We start from the raw sequence: 19917 nt of genomic DNA, 5'->3' as shown, positions 1-19917 counted from the left end.
GGTTGAAGCCATTCGCCAGGTCTGTCACAATTGTTCTGTATGTGCTGAACTCAAACCGCATTTTTACAACCCTCCTATGGGCACACTGGTCTGAGCAACTAGGCCGTGGGAGAGATTGGCGATGGACTTCAAAGGGCCACTGCCGGCGTCACCGGCATCGAGTAACTCTCGTAATCTGCTCACTATCGTTGATGAGTTCTCGAGATTGCCTTTCGCTTTCACGTGCGTAGATATGACAGCCGCCACGGTTATACGGTGCCTGCAGAACTTGTTTTCTATGTTTGGGAATCCGGCCTACGTGCATACCAATCGAGGTGCGGTGTTCCTGTCCCAGGAGGTGAGGAACTTCTTACTCCAGCATAAAGTCGCTTCTAGTTATACCACTCCGTATAGACCGCAGGCGAATGGACAGGTCGAATGCTTCAATGGTGTTATATGGAGAGCAGTCACGCTAAGCCTTAAGTCCCTCGGCCGAGGCCTAGATAAATGGGCTTGGTCGTTACCTGCGACACTGAACTCGATCAGGACTTTACTGTGTACGGCAACCAACCAAACTCCACACGAAAAGATGTTTCATCACCCGAGGAGTTCGGCTAGTTTCCGACCTTTACCTAGTTGGCTTGCAGAGCCGGGGCCGGCTTACCTCAAACATGCGGTTCGCATGAGTAAGTATGATCCACTAGTGGATAAGGTGCAAGTACTCCAAGCTAATCCCGAGCATGCTCGCGTGTTGATGTCTGATGGACACGAGTCAACTGTCTCCGTACGCCATCTGGCCCCTTGCGGGGAAATCAACGAACCAATTTACGAGTCTATGGACTCTCCCGTTGCTCCGCCTATGGAGCATCTGCCGGCCATCTCACCGTCAAATACACCCCAACCTGTAGGCTCTGTGGTGCCACCGTCGCCACATGACTTAGGCAGCTACTCCAACGCATGGGACTCCGGACTTGGGGATGCAGTACCCGGTAGTTTCCGGACCCGTGCTGGAAGGGAAATTCGTCGCCCCGATCGCTACGGATGGACCGACTGACATGGACGGACAATCGCTGCCCTACTATTGCTGCTACATGCTTGATTCCTGCCTTAGCGGAAGTGTCGTTTTAACGGCGGGGAGAATGTAATGAAATTGTATCTAAGTTGAACCCAGGTGTTATGCTCTCTCCAACCAATGAGAGGCATCTATAAGAACTCGGACGGCCATCGCTCCGGATCATTCCTGTGACATTTAATCTGTGACACGTAGACTTGAATGGTGCGTATATGTAGATGATCTAGGCTTGCTTGCACTGATTGATAATTGCTGAACTTCTCCTTGATTATATAATCCTGATATATCGCATGATTGTATTTCTACAGGATGTTGCCAGAGATCGAATTGTCATTAAACCTACTATTAGGACAATGTTGTGGATTTGACTTTCATTACACCTCCCCTTCAAAACTCCCCCTCATCCCTCCCCATCAAAACTCCCTCCTCACTCCTTCCCTTTCAAATATCCTCAATCCCCCCCCCCCCCCCCCCATCACCCATCCCCTTCCAATCTCCCTCAATCACCCCTCCCTTTCAAATCTCCCCTCTTACCCCTCCTCCTCAAAGTTGCCTCCTCCCCCATTCCTCTCTCTTCCAAATCATCCACCTCCTCCAAACTTCTACTTCCCTCTGCCTCCCCCTAAAATTATTCCTCACTGTGCCTCATCCCATCACCACCACCGAGCCTTTTGTCCACTCATCTTTCCCCCTCTCCCAGCTCATCTGCAATCTCCAACACTGTCAACACCTCTCCCTACCTCCCCCTCTCCTCCTTAATCTTACCCTATCTTTCCCCTCCCCTCTCTTGTATCCTATGCTCCCCCTCCCTCTTCCTTTATGGTATGGAGCTCAAACATTAGGGGCCTTCACTCAAACCTGATTGATCTCTCCATACATGTTGCTTCTGACAAACCAGACTTAAATCATCTGCCATCTGCTTGGAAACCAACCAACATTACCGCTTTACACAAAAAGGTGCAAAAACAGATCCTTGCAACTACAGACAAATCAGCCTGCTCCCAATCATCAACAAGGTCATGTAATGCATCATCGCTTCTGATATTAAATCCTTCCTCTTCTCCAATGCTGGATCTCTGATCATCAATTTGGGTTCAGACCAGGCCAATCCACTCCACTCCACTCCATTACACTCTGGACATGCTGCTTCTGCTGTCTCAACAATGTATGGAGGTCCTCATTGCCAAACAGGAAAACAGAATCGTCTCCATTGACATATCTCGTGCCTTTGATACGGTCTGGCAGTCCGCCCTGCTCACCAAACTCTCCTCTTATGGTATCAATGGAAACCTCCATGCATGGCTCGTGGACTTCCTCTCCTGTCGTAGTTAACATGTGGCTCTAAATGGAAATCTCTCATCTCCTCTTCTGGTCCAGGCTGGAGTTCCTCAAATCAGTATTTTGGGCCCTATGCTTTTTCTGGTCTTCATTAATGATCTCTCCAACTCTCTGGAAAATCCTCTCTGTCTCTTTGCTGATGGCTCCACTCTCTGCTGCTCCATATCTCAACCATCAGATCGGCAGCAGCGGCCTCTTCACTCTCTGCAGACTTGGACAATATCACAAACTGGTCAAACAAGTGAAACATGTCTTTCAATCCTGACAAATCTCACACTCTCACTATGTCTCTCCGAAAATAACATCTGGAAAACCCTCCCATCTACTTTCTCAACAATCCTCTCAACGAATTTCTGTCACTCAAGCTTTTGGGTCTCACTATCTGCCATGATCTTTCCTGTGAAAGCCACATTTCCAAGCTGGCCTTAAAAGCCAGTCGCTGACTGGGCATCCTCCGCCATGCGAAGTCTTTCCTTAGCACAACTAAGCTTCTCACCCCATACAAGGCTTTCATCCGCCGTTTGATGGACTACTGCTCTCCCCTCTGGGCTGGTGCTCCTGCCTCACATCTAGCTTCGCTTCACGCTGTTGAAACCAAGGCTCTTAGAATCATTGGTATCTCCTGAGATGAAGATGATTCTGAGGGCCTTTCACTCTCTCACCGCAGGCAGGTTGGTGGTTTTTCCATCTTCTACCAACTTCACTCTCTTGAGGTTGAAGGTCAGACCTCTGCTGATTCTCTGGGACCCTCCTGGGAGCCCACCTGATTCCTTGAGTGGCCCCTTGATACAAAATTGAATAATACAAAATGGAAACATTGATCAAACAAATGGAAGACCGAGTGATCCTGCAGACCATTGAGTAGAAGGGCTCAACCGGGTTTCCGTGTAATTGGTTGGTAAATAAGGGGCAAGTTGGAATCCAAAGTTTCTGGGTGTACAACCCACCCCTCCCTGTGAGCCCCCATGATCCGTAATCATATAATCGAAGAGATTGTGTGGGCTACTGTCTTGTATGAATGTGTCAGTTTTCAGAACAATCAGCCAGGTGATAAGGGAGAAGTAGCAAAAATTGCAAAAGGTTAACAGACGGACATCACGACCCACCTTATAAGTTCATCTCTTTGAGAATCGAGATGAGATGACCTTAGAAGAGTTTCACAGATTGTAGATAGACAAAGAAAATGTATCGTGTGGACAGCTGTCATGTACCCAGTACTACATGAGGTGTGTTTTTTGGAACTGTTACTTTTTGTGATTATTCTGCACTGTTGCTGATGACATTCCAACAAGCAAAAACTGGCCGAACGGTTCAATGGTTATATAGCTTAGCAGTTACTTGCATTTCTGCCATGTGTGAATACTTTTCTTTGGAACCAATCTGGCCGCGTGGGTCCATCGTGCATAAACTCGTTATTGTGCAGTTATATGGACCATATTAAATGAACCATATAAAGTTATCCAAAGAAAAAAAAGAGAAAGCAAAAGCACAGCCAATGAAGAATTTGTCTAGGTACGACTCCACTGATTATGCAACAAACAGGAATGAGCAGACCCATGTCTCAGGTGATGTTTCATTCAGGACCCAGCCCATGGACTTCCTCAGACCGAAGTTCAAGACCTCGAATGTATGTGGCTTACATTATGTTCCATTTACGACAATTTACAGTCATGTGTGAGTGGAAGGAACGAAAGTATGATTCCAACCACCCTCACCTCATGTCAAGCACTATGGGTACACACACACACACACACACACACACACACACACACACACACACACACACACACACACACACACACACACACACACACACACACACACACACACACACACACACACACACACACACACACACACACACACACACACTTCAAAATTGGCCTCTAAAGCCAGCCGCCGACTGGGGATCCTCCGTCGTGCAAAGTCCTTCCTTGGCACATGGGGGCTCCTATACACATTCAAGCCTTTCATCTGCAGAATGATGGAGTACTGCTCTCCCCTCTTGGCTTAAAGGGGTTTAAAATTATTGGAATCTCCTGCGATGAAGCCAAGTCTATGGGCCTATCACAGATTTATGCAGGGCTCACACGGTCCACCATCAACCCCCTTCTGGTTAAACTACCGAAATTCAGGAACACTGCTCACCTCCCCTCATTTGTTCCCCTTTTCTCCTGCATGTGGAATCAACTTCCACATTCCCTTAAATCTCATTCTTCCCTCCAGGTCTTCAAGACAGCTGCTCATCCCCATCTCAGCTCGTCCCCAATCCAAAACCATGATCATGTCTACCTTCGTTAACCCCCCCTTGCCACCGTCACCCAATCCCTCCTCCTTCCACATATCCAGTTTTCCCTCCTTGGAGTTTGCTTCTGTATCCATCTTGTCCCCCCCCCCCCCCCACACACCCCACCGCCCCGCCCCCATGTGTCCTCTCCTGCCCCCATTCCTCCCCACACCCATTGTTTGTCCAAGTATCCCTCTATCTTGGCCATCAATGCTGCTCTTGGTGTTTCCCCCATCTCTTCTCAGTTCCCATTTATCCTGTTACGTCCTGATCCATTCCATGTACTAGCTCTTCCACGAGCCTAGACTATGAATACACACACAAAAAAATCCAGGGATGGTGCATAAAGGACCGATTGGGCTAATTTTTTGATGTAATTGTAATGTTAGCAGCAGTGTGTATATATATATATATATATATATATATATATATATATATATATATATATATTGTTAGAGCCACTGGTTTCAGGTCTACTATGAGGGAGGTCCTCGGTTTCCCTCGGAATTACCGGGCTTGTTGCCACCGATCAGAATAACTTCCTGTCACGGCAGGTTGCTGGGCAACCACAAACACCAATGGGTCTACTACGTGGTCCCAGGGTTCTCCGTCTGACCACTGTTTACCAGGGTCACGTGGCTTTCCAATCGGGGACGTGCCCTCGGTTATGCACCAATCTTATATCAATTGGATCTTAATTAGGGCAGCCGAGCCTACCGCTGGTGTATATCGAACTTGAATACAAGCCAATCAAGTGGGGAATTGTAACCTTCCAGTCTAACCTAATGTGCGAACAGTGCTGAACCAATGAAGGAAAAGACAAACACAGACAGATTTAAAAGGAAGTTCAACAAGAGGGATTTATTATTTACAAACCAAGGATAAAGGTGACATGCAGGCTCATGTAAAGGTAGAGGAAACTCAAGGACTTTTATGTGCAGCAAGGGTAAATCAAAACAAATCAAAAAGGGGGAATGCAAATCAAAATGTATAAGCAATCATGAACAATGGGGAGTGCAGCAATATTTATAGAGCAAAGGAAATGGACAAGAGCAGAACTTAACCTATGCCTAACTTACCGGCTATACACAACATGGGTACCCAATCAAACGACCGGAGGGAGATAAGAGCAGAAGAAAGACAGTATGAGGGTTATCGCCCTCATGGCTCACTGTGCAGGGCAGTCGTGCCTCCGCAGCCTAAATGCTAAGGGAGGGGTTAGGCCAGAGGAATACTGTATCGTCTAAGGTGCGTGTTTTCGTAAAGGTGCAGGTGGGTGCCTGTCAAGCATGTAGTGTGGTAGGCGTGACCCAGCTTTTGAGGTAGATAGCATCGACCCAGCCATACATGTAGATATCATATGTGGGCTGCTCCGCCTCATGGGAGTGAGGGGATATTTTTGTGATGCCCATTGACCTGACCGTTGGGTACCCCCAGGGCATTTGCAAAATCTGGTAGAGATTGGCCCAGCTGTTTTTTCTCTATGATTTTCTAACTTACACAAATATGCATAGAGCGTTTCCTTGTGGCGCGGGGGTGCAGCTTAAATCCTTGCCCCAATTCTGTTCTGAAGTACCTACACACAAGATTTGGGGCCTCGAGGTGTGACGGATCAGCCATGGAAGAGTAACGTACAAGCGCACAAACACAAACGAGCACACAAACACTTGAAAATATTTCCAAGATAAACAATCCATATAAAGTACACATATAATCTGCTGGCAGAAAAAATAGGACAAGCAATGGGATACATCGTTCATATTTAAAGACTCATTTAAGTACTGTTATTAGCTAAAGATAATTGCAGCCTAGCTGGCGGTAGAAGCCTAGCTAGTCAAGTGTCTGCGGTCCATTAATTGTGAGGGGTGCGGTACGTATAGAATGCCTCAGCGCATTGGATTTCCTCCATATTCCTTTCAGTCTTGTATTAAACAACAGCAGCAACTGTTCAAAAAGAATGTTGGACGGCATTGTCTGAATAGTTTGTGACCATCATAATTTTTACTTCCAGTAGGTGTGCCCCACGAAACGGCCCGAAAAGCTAGTCATACACCTTAACACGATTTTATCCAGGGCAAAAAAAAAACCAGGGGGGGAGGGGGGAGGGCGAATGAAGCCGTGGCAACCTTAGTCGTATGTCCCCTGGCAAGTTTGGTCGATATTGGATAAGTAACGATCTAATGCATTGCAATCAGACAGACAGACAGACACACCAAATTGCATATTGTTGTGGTTTTCAGAACTGTCACCGAAGGCAATGGCACCCAACATACAGGTTCTCAGGTAGTCATTTCCATAATATAAGATCAGAGTAGTCCATCTCCCTTGTGTAGTGGGTTAGAATGTAATATGATGCGTTGGTGAGGGTTATTAGAGGGTTTTTCCCCCCATTTCCTAGGGGGTAATTGTTTCATGTGCACATTAGCGTTTTAGTTTAATAGCTCATGCTGCGTGTGCGAGTAGTCACCGACTTTATTACACTTCAAAACAGACAGGGGCTAATTGGCCATTAGCATCCTGTGGATATTTAATCACTGTTCATCCTTCCAAACAATTACATGCTGTTCCCAGTAGTCGCCGTGCCAAGAACATGTCCTGAGCCCGCACCCATGTTATTCGCATAGTTACATTCTGTGCCAAAGCGAAGAAGCCATCCGGAGTAACTAGGTCGCAAAGGTCTGGCAAGGGTGGGCTAAACGGAGGTGCGCCAATTAGCATCCCGGATTTCACAAAGGGACGTTTTTGACTCACTTTTTGGCCCCGTCCAGCTAAGGGATTATAAAAGAGCCGCAGGGCAGAACCTCATCGTGTTCGTTTTTGGCTTTGGTCCTGGCTTCAATGATCAACTGGTGTTTGCTTCGCAAGGCTTCGTGGTAGGACAATTGGGGTTCGAGAAGTGGTGCTCACATTGCGGGTCGAGCTAGGAGTCGAATCATTGGGACGGATGGAGCGAGCACATTGTCAGGCACATGTTAGGGCTGAAGCAAAGCCACACATACAAACATCATTTAGATTATTACACGATAGGCTATTATCTCACACTTTCTTTTCTCACCTTTCTTAGTATGGAATTGTAATGAATTCACGAGCTCAACGAAGGCATTGCGCCACCAACTGGTATTTTGAGAGCAGCCCCCACTGATAACGCACCTTCGCAGTTTTTCTTGCATACATCTGCATTTCATGCACCCTCACGCATGACATCACATTCTCTACAGTCACCGTACCACTAGACACCACAAGTATTGCTCCCCTTTTTGATCCCTACTTTAGCGTCTGGGTGGCGGAAGTATGACTGCTTCTGCCCGGAGAGTAAGAGGCCGTTGACCATCGTACTTTTTCTATCTTCTGTTCTTTTCCCCCTCCGTGGATGGTCTGACGGGTACCCTGTATTGTGTATAGCTGGTAGGTAAGACGTAGAATTAAGTCTGCATCTTGTCCGTTTCCTTTCCTTTGTAGCTATCGCTGCACTCTCCATTGCTTGTAATTGCTTGTACATTTTTGATCTGCATTTCCCCCATTGTTCCCTTTGTGTACACCCCTAACACCTTCCCCACACCATTGAACATGAAAATCCTCAAGTTCCCTCCCCCTTTCTTTTTGCATGATCCCACATTTAAATTATCCCTGTTTGTAAATAATAAATCCCTTATTAACGTTCCTTTTAAATCTGTCCGTGTTTGTCATTCCCCCATTGATCCAGCGCCGATTCAACCCGAAATGCACCAGCAATTGCTCGGCCGCCCTAATTAAGATAAGATTGGTGCATAGCCGAGGCCGCATCCCCCGATTGGAAAGCCATGTGGCGCAGGCAAACGGTGGTCAGACTGAGGACCCTGGGACTACATGGTAGACCAATTGGCGCTCATGGTTGCCAAGCAACCCACCGTGGTACGAAGTTGTTCGTGATCGGTGGCCTCAGGCACGGTAGGTTCGAGGGGAAACAAGGATCCCACTCGTATTAGCCCCGAAACCCGTAGCTGTAACAATATTTTAATCCAATACATAAGCTTCCAGCAATATTAACACGACAATGTCCTTTGAGATAACTTTAAAAAAATATTTTATTATTATTATTTTTTTTTTTGTTGTTGTTGTTGTATACTGAATCGAGGCTCGTGAAAGAGCTAACATTTATTTCACAAACAAATCAACCAGACAAACAAAATATACAAAAGAGGGAGCGGAAGACAAGATGGGGAGAGAAGGGGAAGCACACAACCACAACATTTGAGAGCAGGGAGAAGTGTGGGAGGGAGAGGGCTTGGGGGCAGGAGGCGTGGGAAGGGGAGGGGGGGGGGGGGGGAGAGGTATAAAACACAAGGGGACCGAAATTAGCGGGGATAGAAAATATCAAGGTTTTGGATGGGGGAGGATAAGAGATGGTGGTGAACAGCTGTTTTAAAGACCTGGAGGGTGGAGTGGGATTGAAGAGAGTGAGGGAGTTTGTTGCAGAGGTGGGAGAAAAGAGGAATGAAGGAGTGAAGGTGAGCAGAAAGTCTTGATTTTGGCAGTTTAACCATAAGAGGGTTGCAGGCAGATCTTGTGCGACCTGTAGGAATATTTGGGGGACAGAGCCCAGAGAGAGCTGGGGGGGCAAGGCCAGAGAGGAGTCGGTAGAAGACGGAAAGACCACCAACCTGCCTGCGGTGAGTGAGTGAAAGGCCCTTGGAGTTAGCTTCATCGCGGGAGATTCCAATGATTCTGAACGCTTTGGTTTCAACAGCGTGAAGACGAGCTAGGTGTGAGGCAGGAGCACCAGACCAGAGGGGAGAGCAGTATTCCATAGAGCTGCGGATGAAGCCTTGTATGTGGTGAGGAGCTCAGGTGTGCCAAGGAAGGACTTCGCACGACGGAGGATGCCCAGTCGGCGACTGGCTTTGGAGGCCAGATTTGAAATGTGGTTTTCCCAGGAAAGATCATGGCAAATAGTGAGACCCAAAAGCTTGAGTGACAGAACTTCTTGGAGAGGATTATTCAGAAAGTGGATGGGAGGGTTTTCCAGTCGGTCTTTTCGGAGAGACATCATAAGAGTGTGAGATTTATCAGGATTGAAAGACATGTTCCATTTGTTTGCCCAGTCTGTGATTTTGTCCAGGTCTGCAGAGAGTGAGGAGGCTGCACACTGCCGATCTGAGGGATGAGGAATGGAGCGACAGAGAGTAGAGTCGTCAGCAAAGAGATAGAGAGGATTTTCAAGAGAGTCAGAGAGATCATTGATGAAGACCAGAAAAAGCACAGGGCCCAGACCACTACCTTGGGGAACTCCAGCCTGAACAGGAAGAGAAGATGAGAGAAACCCATTCAGGGCCACACGTTGACTACGACCAAAAAAACGACCAAACTTGGAGAGAGAAAATAGAATTTCACCAATCCACAAAGGTCTGTAAAGTTTGCACCACCATGGCATCACCACAAGCTCATTTATTTATTATTATTATTATTATTATCGTTATTATTATTACCTTCCTGTGTCGATAGGGACATAAGGCAGAGACAAGGTAATGCCATTTTTAGCTGTCTTGGGCCAGCCTTTCCAGATTTTCCACCGTAAAGTACCTTCGAGTCTGCTTTTCTTACTTTTCCCCATTGGGGTTCATGCCCATGCTTTGTTTTGGTAATCTCATGGTCATCAGACATTCTGTGGATATGCCCCCAGATATGTCCATCTCCTTGTTTAAACAATAGTGGTCAGTGGTTGTGTGTTTCATTTTTCCATGACCTTTTTATTTGAGATATAACTGAACTACTTGATGTTCAGTAGTCCCTGCAGACATCCACACTGAAAGCTTAAAAGTTTTTATTCAACCTGTTTGTTGGGCCTCAAGGTGTCTGCCCCATCCAGCAACACTGAGATGACAATGCTGTTGAATCATGTCAGTTTTGTCTTCTCCCTGATGATCTTAGATTTTATCTTTCAATTCAGCAGACACAGTTCTTACAGATGACGAAGAGTATAGTGACACCGAAGATGAACCATTTTAGATATATAATCCACCAAAACAACTATCAACTTTCCATATCCAGTAATCACAGACCTAACACTCTTCATGCTCATCCTCCATCAGAGTGACCATATAGAGGTGTCCACAGTCACCAGCTTGCTTGCACTTGAATGAGAAGATACTAGAATGCTTAAAATATCCCGGTTTGGACAATTTGGATCATGCCCCACACCTCCACCCCCCAAAAAATATAAATCTAAGGAAAGCAATTATTGTTAGAGTTGTTTACAACCAAGCGCTTTCTGTGCTTAAATATTTTTGGTACATCATTCCTTACCACCTATATAAATATGGCGGTTATTACAATACATAACTCTTTTCAAAAGGATACACGACTTAAAATGGCATAAGTATGGCTCACCAATCACATATATCTTACTCTGATCATGTCAGATGTATGTTTTACTACTTCCTTGTCATGGTAAATGTAGGTTTTCCCACCAAAATCAGCTTTATACCACATTCGAATCCAGATCTATTAAAGAAATAAACCTTAAATGGTGGCCATTTTGAAATCCAAGATGGCTGCCCCCGCAACACTTTCAAATTTTCCAACATGATTTTTTGTGTTCTCTGGTACCTATATAACATGTTTAGACAGGTGGGATCTTCTAATCATTCAGTGCCCACGGGATGACATAACCCCCCTGACTATTTCCACACAGTGCTCAACTTTTCAAATGCACTACTTGCTTTGCAATTCTCATTTTGTCGTCTGAAAAACATCTGTTTGTATGCTGATACATAGGTATGTAAGCTTTGTCAAGCTGTTCAGTTCAGTGCTTCATTTTCAAGGGTGATGGAACAAGCTCATCATGAAAATCCACTTATTCATCTTCATATATTATTATTATTATTAGAGACAGGGTCGTTATTATCAATCACGCCACAGGTACCTTGTGATAATCACAAAATAATCACGACTTTCCACTACAAAAGCCACATGTACAGAAGCTCAACAGTGCTTCTTTCAGTATAGTAAAATTAATTAAATCAATCTCAAGCCCCTTTGTGTGGACTTACCTCTGTGCTGCACGAGCGGTAGCGAATGTTTCTGCCTCTGCAGTTACTGCAAACATGAAAGAGAAAATTAATAAATCGTGAGAAAAAACAACGTTTGTGATTAATTTTAACTCTTAGATGCAGGCGTCAAAAATCCTACATAAACGCAGCCATTTGGCCTCGGAGGCCCAACGGATGTATTCGTGTAATGTTATTATTATTTTTTTTCATAGATTTTTTTTTCTTTCATATCCTTTTTCAATCCAAGTCGATGCTCATGGATGTGTATTTACTCAGAAAATGTGAATCATTGATCCTATTAGTTGGAAGAATCCCATACAAGGAATCTTTTAGGGTTTTTTTGCAAAAAAAATTTTTGTTCTTGGTTTTTCAACTTTTTTTTCTCTGAAAAGTTGAGGCTCATGGAGGAGTATTTGCTCAAAAAATATGATTCACTGATCCTTTTATTTAGAATGTACATGTCCATAACTGTAAAACAAAATCCTACACCTATGCAGCCATTGGGCCTCGGAGGCCCAATGGATGTATTCGTGTAATGTTTTATATATTTTTTAGACATTTTTTTTCCTTTCAAATCCTTTTTCAATCCAAGTCGATGCTCATGGATGTGTATTTGCTGAGAAAATGTGAATCATTGATCCTATTAGTTGGAAGAATCCCATTCAAGTAATGAATCTTTTGGGGTTTTTTTGCAAAAAAATATTTTTGTTCTTGGTTTTTCAACTTTTTTTTCTCAAAAAAGTTGAGGCTCATGGAGGAGTATTTGCTCAAAAAATATGATTCACTGATCCTTTGATTTAGAATGTATATGTCCACAACTGTCAAAAATCCTACACCTATGCAGCCATTGGGCCTCGGAGGCCCCACAAATGTATTCATGTAAAGTTTATTAATTTTCATATTTTTGTCACTTAATTATTTGTAACCAACTTATAGGAGTATAAAATGAGGCTCATATCAAGAAAATAATGATATAACATAGTAGTACAACAACATTTATGCGGGGCCTCGAAGGCCCCAGGCCTGCATTCGTGTCGGATTTTCCGGTTATAAGTGAAGAATGAAGATTTTCCCACGAGCCTGAATGCAATTTTATTTTATGTCACTGAATTTTGTGTAACAACATGAAAGTCGGTGAAAATAAGGCTCATTCCAAAAAAAAAATTGTACAGCATAGTTTTTGCAACAAAAAAAACCTTGTGGGCCTCCGAGGCCCAATCACTGCATCCAAGGGTTAATTAAAAAATAATGTTGTTTACATGTACTCGAACTCAGTTTGTGGGCCAGTTTACAAAAGGCTGACGGATGGGCATAATTATAAAAGGCAAACTCTTTCATAACCTGCATCATCTAGGCCAAAAATAAAGACTCACCTGAAGGCTTCTTTTGTCCAGAGGTGAAGTCTAAAAACGATAAACTGATAACTTTAATCAATCATGCTCCAAACAGAATACTGCCAGATAATAAATAACAGCCCTTTCTTTCTGCGAAGCAAAGTGACATTAGATGGTCCTCAGAGCCAAGCGTATTCCTCGGCAACCTGAAGATTGATGGTAATGACGATGGCGGGCGAGGCTCGTGCGCAGCAGGCAAACGCACAACTCACCTTCGAGGACGACAACGCCGTAGGGAGTAAGAAGCTCCACCTCCGCAAGTCCGAGAGCACTCGCTCCATGTACCCCAGGCCTCCCACGCAGCCTCCTGATGATCCGCTAGTGGGTCTCTTTCCACCGCTTGTGTGACCTGGAGGAAGGAGCAACCACGGCAGGGGGCCGTAAAGTTAAGACAATGCATGGTGGAGTAGGGAGCTTGGAGTAGAGTATATGGGAAAGGGATTGGAGGAGAAAGTGGGGCCTTTATTCATAAAAGGTGAGGAAGGATGGGGTATGTGGAGTAGAAGGTGTGAATTTCACTCAACTCTTGGTCTACCAACACTTCTAGGACTCTTCCTCATTCGAGAGATGAAAATTATCACGTTATCACAGGTTGCCAAGTAATCCGAACATAGGATTGTCCTTTAGATTCCCTCATACCTGTGCAAGAATTTATCCTTTAACTCCTCCCAAGAAAGAAAACTGTAGTTTTTTTTTTCTTACACCGCCCCGAAAGGTCGACTAAAAAAACGAACAGAAAAGGAGACCCGAGGGACGCTTCGTGTTTGCTGAGCAATTACTCAGTAGCAAAACGATAAAAGGGGTGCTGACGTCACTGGGAGTATTCTTTACACCTTCATCAGTGTAAATCCCAGATTATGAAGGACCATCGAATTTAACCCGGAACTTCCGTTAATAGTCATAACTGAGCTTGTACATTTATTACAAAAATAATACTTGGATCCCTTTTACGTGGAATCGCTCTAGCTTTGGAAAAACTTGTCCCATATCCGCCTGGAAGCATTCGCAATGTCTTCAACGTACTGCTTGCCCCCCTCCCCACCCACATCCCAATATACTCTTTAATATGGATGTACATCGCAGGTATTCCTCACTGTTAATGCAGCCAATAATTTGTAAATTTGAACAAGCCGGATGGTTTCATTTTACCAGATTTAACCGGATGGTTTCATTTTTAGACTTCAAATTTCATAACTATTTCCTGTCCCACCCGAGATGTTTTCTCATTTGCCACCATGTTGATTTTTCAGCACGGGCATTGAAGCAGGAAACACGTGATTATGGGTTTCGGTTACCAATACTACAAAGATAATCACCCTTCAAAACAATCAGTTACATACATGACTTGATTACTATGCCAAGAACAAACAAAGGTCCAGGCCAACTTTGATCCACCCTCATATTATGAAGAACTTATCTTTTCCAGTGACCTTTTCGTCTTTCAGAGGAGAGCCACACCAATAATGAGCAGCGGAACAAGCAGACAAGGGGAATTAAGAGAAAGGCAATGCAACAAACAAAACTAGAACAGCACTCGGTGGAGCGCACACCTCCGCCAGGCTAAACAGTTTATGTTTTGTATCCCAATGATAGGCCGGATCTGGATTCTGACCTGAACCAAAATCGAATCGGCTTATTCTTGTCACCTAACCAACTCATTGTCACCGAGTTCAGTCATAACTCGTCCATAACTTTTTTAAATATCACGTTATATATCGATTTTCGCCCGATCCCTCAATGTTAAAGAATCACTGAAAAATTAAATAATTCTCGTATCCGAATCCATATTCAGATCTTCACCAAAATCAAATCAATTCGTCCTTGCCACACACCCAATCTATCCACCAAGTTTTGTCCAAATCCGCCGATAACGTTTTGAGATATCGTGGTATGCATCGATTTTAGCCCGATCACTCAATGGTGAAGAATCACTTAAAAATTAAATAATTCTCGTATCCGAATCCATATTCGGATCTTCAACAACAACAACAACAACAACAACAACAACAACAACATGCATTTTAAAAGGCCATTTTCCCTGCTAGAGCGGGGGTTAGCCTTGCGGTCCCCATGACAATCTTCTCCATTTTGCCCTATTTTCTGCATCTCTCCTTGTTAACCCCCTTGCCCGCATTTCTTCTTCCACCATCTTTAGCCAAGTCTTTCTCGGTCTTCCCCGTCTTCTACTTCCTTCTACATTCATTTCCATCACTCTTCTCAACCAGTCACTTTCATCCTTCCTCAACACATGACCAAACAATCTCAACCTGTTCCTCTTCACAGCATCAATCACAGGCAATATTCCCATCATCTTTCGCAATTCATCATTTGTCTTCCTCTCTCTCAACAATACTCCGCACATCCATCGAACCATTCGCATTTCCACCCTTTCCAGCCTTCGTTGCTGCTCTACATTCATTACCCATGTCTCGCTCCCATAAATCATAACACTTCTCACACATGCAGCATACACCTTTCCCTTCAGCTTCAACGACACTCCCCTCATCATCAGCACGCCACTCAATTCCCGAAACTTCTTCCATGCACATCTCACTCGAGCAACCGTTGCCGAGTCTGATCCACCTTCTCCATTCAGCATGTCTCCGAGGTAGCAAAATGTTTTCATACCTTCCAGCTTCATGCCGTCTCCAAGATCCAACTCAATATTTCCTCCATCTGCAGCTCCCTCTGTGCACACCTTACATTTGAATGTAGCTGCCACACTGGTTAATGACCCTCTCAGACCACTACATTTTTGATGAACCTACTCAGCGCACATTGTACACTGAATGGAGTTCACTCCGACACCCTTCCTGCACACAGCACAGGGCGACTTCCCAGTTCTTTCCACCTCACCACATGCTTTACCACTTGCCATCACCTTCGTCTTTCCGATATTCACCTTCAGACCTTTTGTCTCCATACATTCCTTCCACGTGTTCATCTTTTCCTTCAGTCCATCCATACTTTCCGCAATCAACACCCGATCATCTGCATACAACAACCCCCACGTTAAACCCTCCTTTACGTTCTGAGCCAGCACCTCCATCACAGCTACAAATAGTAGTGGACTTAGTACCGACCCCTGATGCACTCCCACCTTCACCTCAAACTCACCACTGTTCCCGTCCTTCGTCCTTACAGCTGTGCGCGCTCTTTTGTACATTGCCATCACTACTCTGATCAACCATTCCTCCACTCCTAACTTCCTCAATGCCCATGTCAATACTTTGCGTGGAACCCGATCGAATGCTTTCTCCAGATCAACAAACCCAAGAAACAACTTCTTCCTCTTCTCCATGTACTTCTACTGCAACTGCCTCACAATGAAAACCGCGTCTGTCGTTCCTCTTCCTGGCATGAATCCAAACTGCATTTCGTCGATCTTCACTTTCTTCCTTATCCTCCTCTCCAACACCCTTTCCAATACCTTCATTCCATGCTCCAATAACTTTATCGCTCGGTACGAGCCACACTCCAGAGGGTCACCTTTCCCCTTGTATAGAGGGACGAGGGTACTCAGTTCCCAATCCACTGGAATGCGGCCTTCTTTCACCACCAGATTACAGATCTCTGTCATTCTCTTCACACCCCAACTTCCTGCTGCCTTCAACATATCTCCCACAACTCCCATCGGCCCTCCCGCTTTTCTACCCTTCATTGCTTTTATCGCTTCCTCAACTTCCTTCTCAGTTATCTTCTCTGCCGGTCCTAAAACTGGGTTACTCTCCATGTTGCCATCCCATTCATTCTCTGTATTCAACAGCATTTCAATATATCTTTTCCATCTTCCTTTAATTCCATCTGGGTCGACAACGATTTGTCCCACTTCATCCTTCAAGCAACTCACCCCCATCACATCACACCTCTCTTTCGCTATCTGCTTTGCAATCCTGAATACTGCTTTCTGACCCTCTTCCGAATCAAAGCGTTCTCCGAAGATTTTCCTACATGCCTCCTGTGCCTTTGCTACCTCTTTCTTTGCAGCCTTCCTGGCTGCCTTATAACTTTCATGCTCTGCAGTTTCTGCTCCCGTACCCTTCGCCTTCTGCCACTCCTTGAACTTCTTCCTCTTCTCGTCAAACCTCTTTCCAACTTCATCATCCCACCACCATGTTTCAGAGTGCCTCGGTGGTCCTTTTGTCCATCCACATACCTCACTAATGGCTCCCAACAGACTAGTTTCATTGACATCCAACCACTTTCAAGCTCAACCACATCATCCTCGACCCTACTCAGCCTCTCTTTTAATGCCTCCCTTACTGTCACCTCTTTCAACCTCCACACCTTCATTCTCGGTTGGTACTTCACCCACCGAGCTCTCCTCGCACCTTTCACCCTTACGTCGCAGACAACCAAGTGGTGCTGTGAAACAGCCTCCTCCCCCGGGATCACCTTTGTGTCCCGGAGGTGCCCCCTATCTCGCCTACGCACCATCAGGTAGTCAACGGTTGTCGTCGACCCACCTGACGTGTATGTAACAAGCTTATTATCCTCTTTCTGGAAATGAGTATTACAAATCAACAAATCAGCTCCATCAGCAAACTCCAAAATCCTTTCACCTTCTCCATTTCTCACACCATATCCGTAACCCCCATGAACTCCGGCAAAACCATCCATACTCCTTCCCACATGTCCATTTAGGTCTCCTCCTACCACAACTTCCTCATCTTTCACGTTTTCCATCAGCTTCTCTATCGCACACCAGAACTTGTCCTTCTCTTCATCGCTTCGACCAACCTGCGGAGCATATCCTGAGATGACGTTCACCAAGAGCTTTCCAATCATCATTTTCACCATCATCAACCTATCACTCACTCTCGTCACACTCACCACACTGTCTACAAACTCCTCAGAAAACAGGACACCAACACCATTCACACCCTCCAGGCACCCTTGCCACACAAACTTGTATTTCTGTCCCTGCCTACCCTTCACCATTCTCACACCACTTCCCTTCCATCTCGTCTCTTGCACACAACATATGTCCACTCTTCTTCTGACCAATACTTCCACCACTTCTCCTGATCTCCCTGTCATTGTCCCTACATTCCATGTCCCAAACCTCAGAAACCGATCTCCACTTCGGGCTGTACCCTGCCCACATGTAGTTGTAATTGTCATGGTTCTCTTTTTGAGGCAATGTTTTTATGGCCGGATGCCCTTCCTGACGCCAACCCTCTTAGTCGCCTCTTACGACACGCAGGGATACGGCGTACCTATTCTTATCCAGGGTACACACTGGGACATATTCGGATCTTCACCAAAATCAAATCAATTCGTCCTTGCCACACACCCAATCTATCCACCAAGTTCTGTCCAAATCCGCCCATAACTTTTTGAGATATCGTGGTATGCATCGATTTTAGCCCGATCACTCAATGGTGAAGAATCACTAAAACATTAAATAATTCTCGTATCCGAATGCATATTCAGATCTTCACCAAAATCAAATCAATTCGTCCTTGCCACACACCCAATCTATCCACCAAGTTTTGTCCAGATCCGCCCATAACTTTTTGAGATATCGTGGTATGCATCGATTTTAGCACGATCACTCAATGGTGAAGAATCACAAAAAATTAAATAATTCTCGTATCCGAATCCATATTCAGATCTTCACCAAAATCAAATCAATTGGTCCTTGCCACACACCCAATCTATCCACTAAGTTAGGTCCAAATCCGCCCATAACTTTTTGAGATATCCTGCTTAGTGCTATATATCGTCTTTGGCCCTATGTCCCAATGGTGAAGAATCGCTTAAAAATTATAAGAGCCGGATCCGAATCTTCACCAAAATCTAAAAATTTCGTCCGTGTCACATACACTACCTCTCTGCCAAATTTCGTCCGAATCGGTCCAGAACCTTTTGAGATATCCTGTTCACAGACAGACAGACAGGGGTGAAGACAACCTCCATCCACCTTCTGTGTCGGAGGTATTAATAATATGGACTTGACGATCAATTTTATTCAGGATTGAATAAATAGTTAAAGATTCAAAAGTAAAACTTTTCGAGCATATCTCATCCTATACATCCGAGACATGATTACAATGATGGGCTATAGAGGGTGATTAAGGTGAATCCGAGAAAGGAGATGCAATGTGGTTGAGCCAAAGGCAGATCTACGAGCCTTTCTTGGCTTGCTCGCATCAGAAGAAAACAAAAACGGTGCAGCATGCCCAGGACTCCGCAAAGTCAATCATTTTGTGAAGCCAAGAATGTCTGGGAAAGTTCGAACGAGTATCCCTCCAACTACAAGGTGCCTCGTGCAGCCACGCGGGCAGATCTCGCTGAGCCGAGAGGCCCGAGTTGAGCCAAACTTGCTCCGCAGGTGTTGCTCTGTGCGGCCCGGCCAGGATGAGGCAAGAGGTCTGTCAAATCCTTATCCTGTATCCCACAACATATACGGTGGGTTCTTATTTGCAGAATAGCACTGAGCTTGTTTCGATGAATACGACAGCGCTTTAATATTATAAAGTAAGGAAGCTTAAGGGCAACTTGTCTGAAACATGGGCACCTTTTAATCACGTGCTAAGTACCTTATAGGACAGGAACATTGGTGGCTGCTGAGTTTTCTGATATATTTTTACGGCATAGCCCATAGGGTAAAGTCATCTAGAACAGTATTGGTCTGTCGGTATGTGTGTATGTATGTATGTATGTATGTATGTATGTATGTATGTATGTATGTATGTATGTATGTATGTCCCCTCAAACATACACCAATCAGAGTTGAGGATCTGGTCACATGACAGGGGTGATGTCACATCATTATGGCAGTATGACGACGACGTTCAGGCTGGACATATTGTT

General features: G+C 44.9%; 1 protein-coding gene across 1 annotated transcript in view; it reads right to left on the bottom strand.

Annotated features, from left to right (window-relative positions):
- LOC137417486 (ADAMTS-like protein 1) overlaps positions 1-19917 on the bottom strand; it is a 466111-nt gene that overhangs the window by 348099 nt on the left and 98095 nt on the right. The window contains exons 4-5 of the mRNA XM_078772644.1: positions 13311-13447; positions 11705-11750 (exon numbers count right to left, since the gene is read on the bottom strand). Of these exons, the coding sequence (XP_078628770.1) occupies positions 11705-11750; positions 13311-13447 (183 nt within the window). The remainder of the gene's footprint in view (positions 1-11704; positions 11751-13310; positions 13448-19917) is intronic.

The sequence above is a fragment of the Myxine glutinosa genome, chromosome 2 (genome assembly GCF_964187855.1).
Source record: "Myxine glutinosa chromosome 2, kmMyxGlut1.1, whole genome shotgun sequence".
In the NCBI taxonomy this organism is placed as follows: domain Eukaryota; kingdom Metazoa; phylum Chordata; class Myxini; order Myxiniformes; family Myxinidae; genus Myxine; species Myxine glutinosa.
The sequence above is the reverse complement of the archived record's forward strand: the minus strand, read 5'-3'. Positions and strand labels throughout refer to the sequence as shown.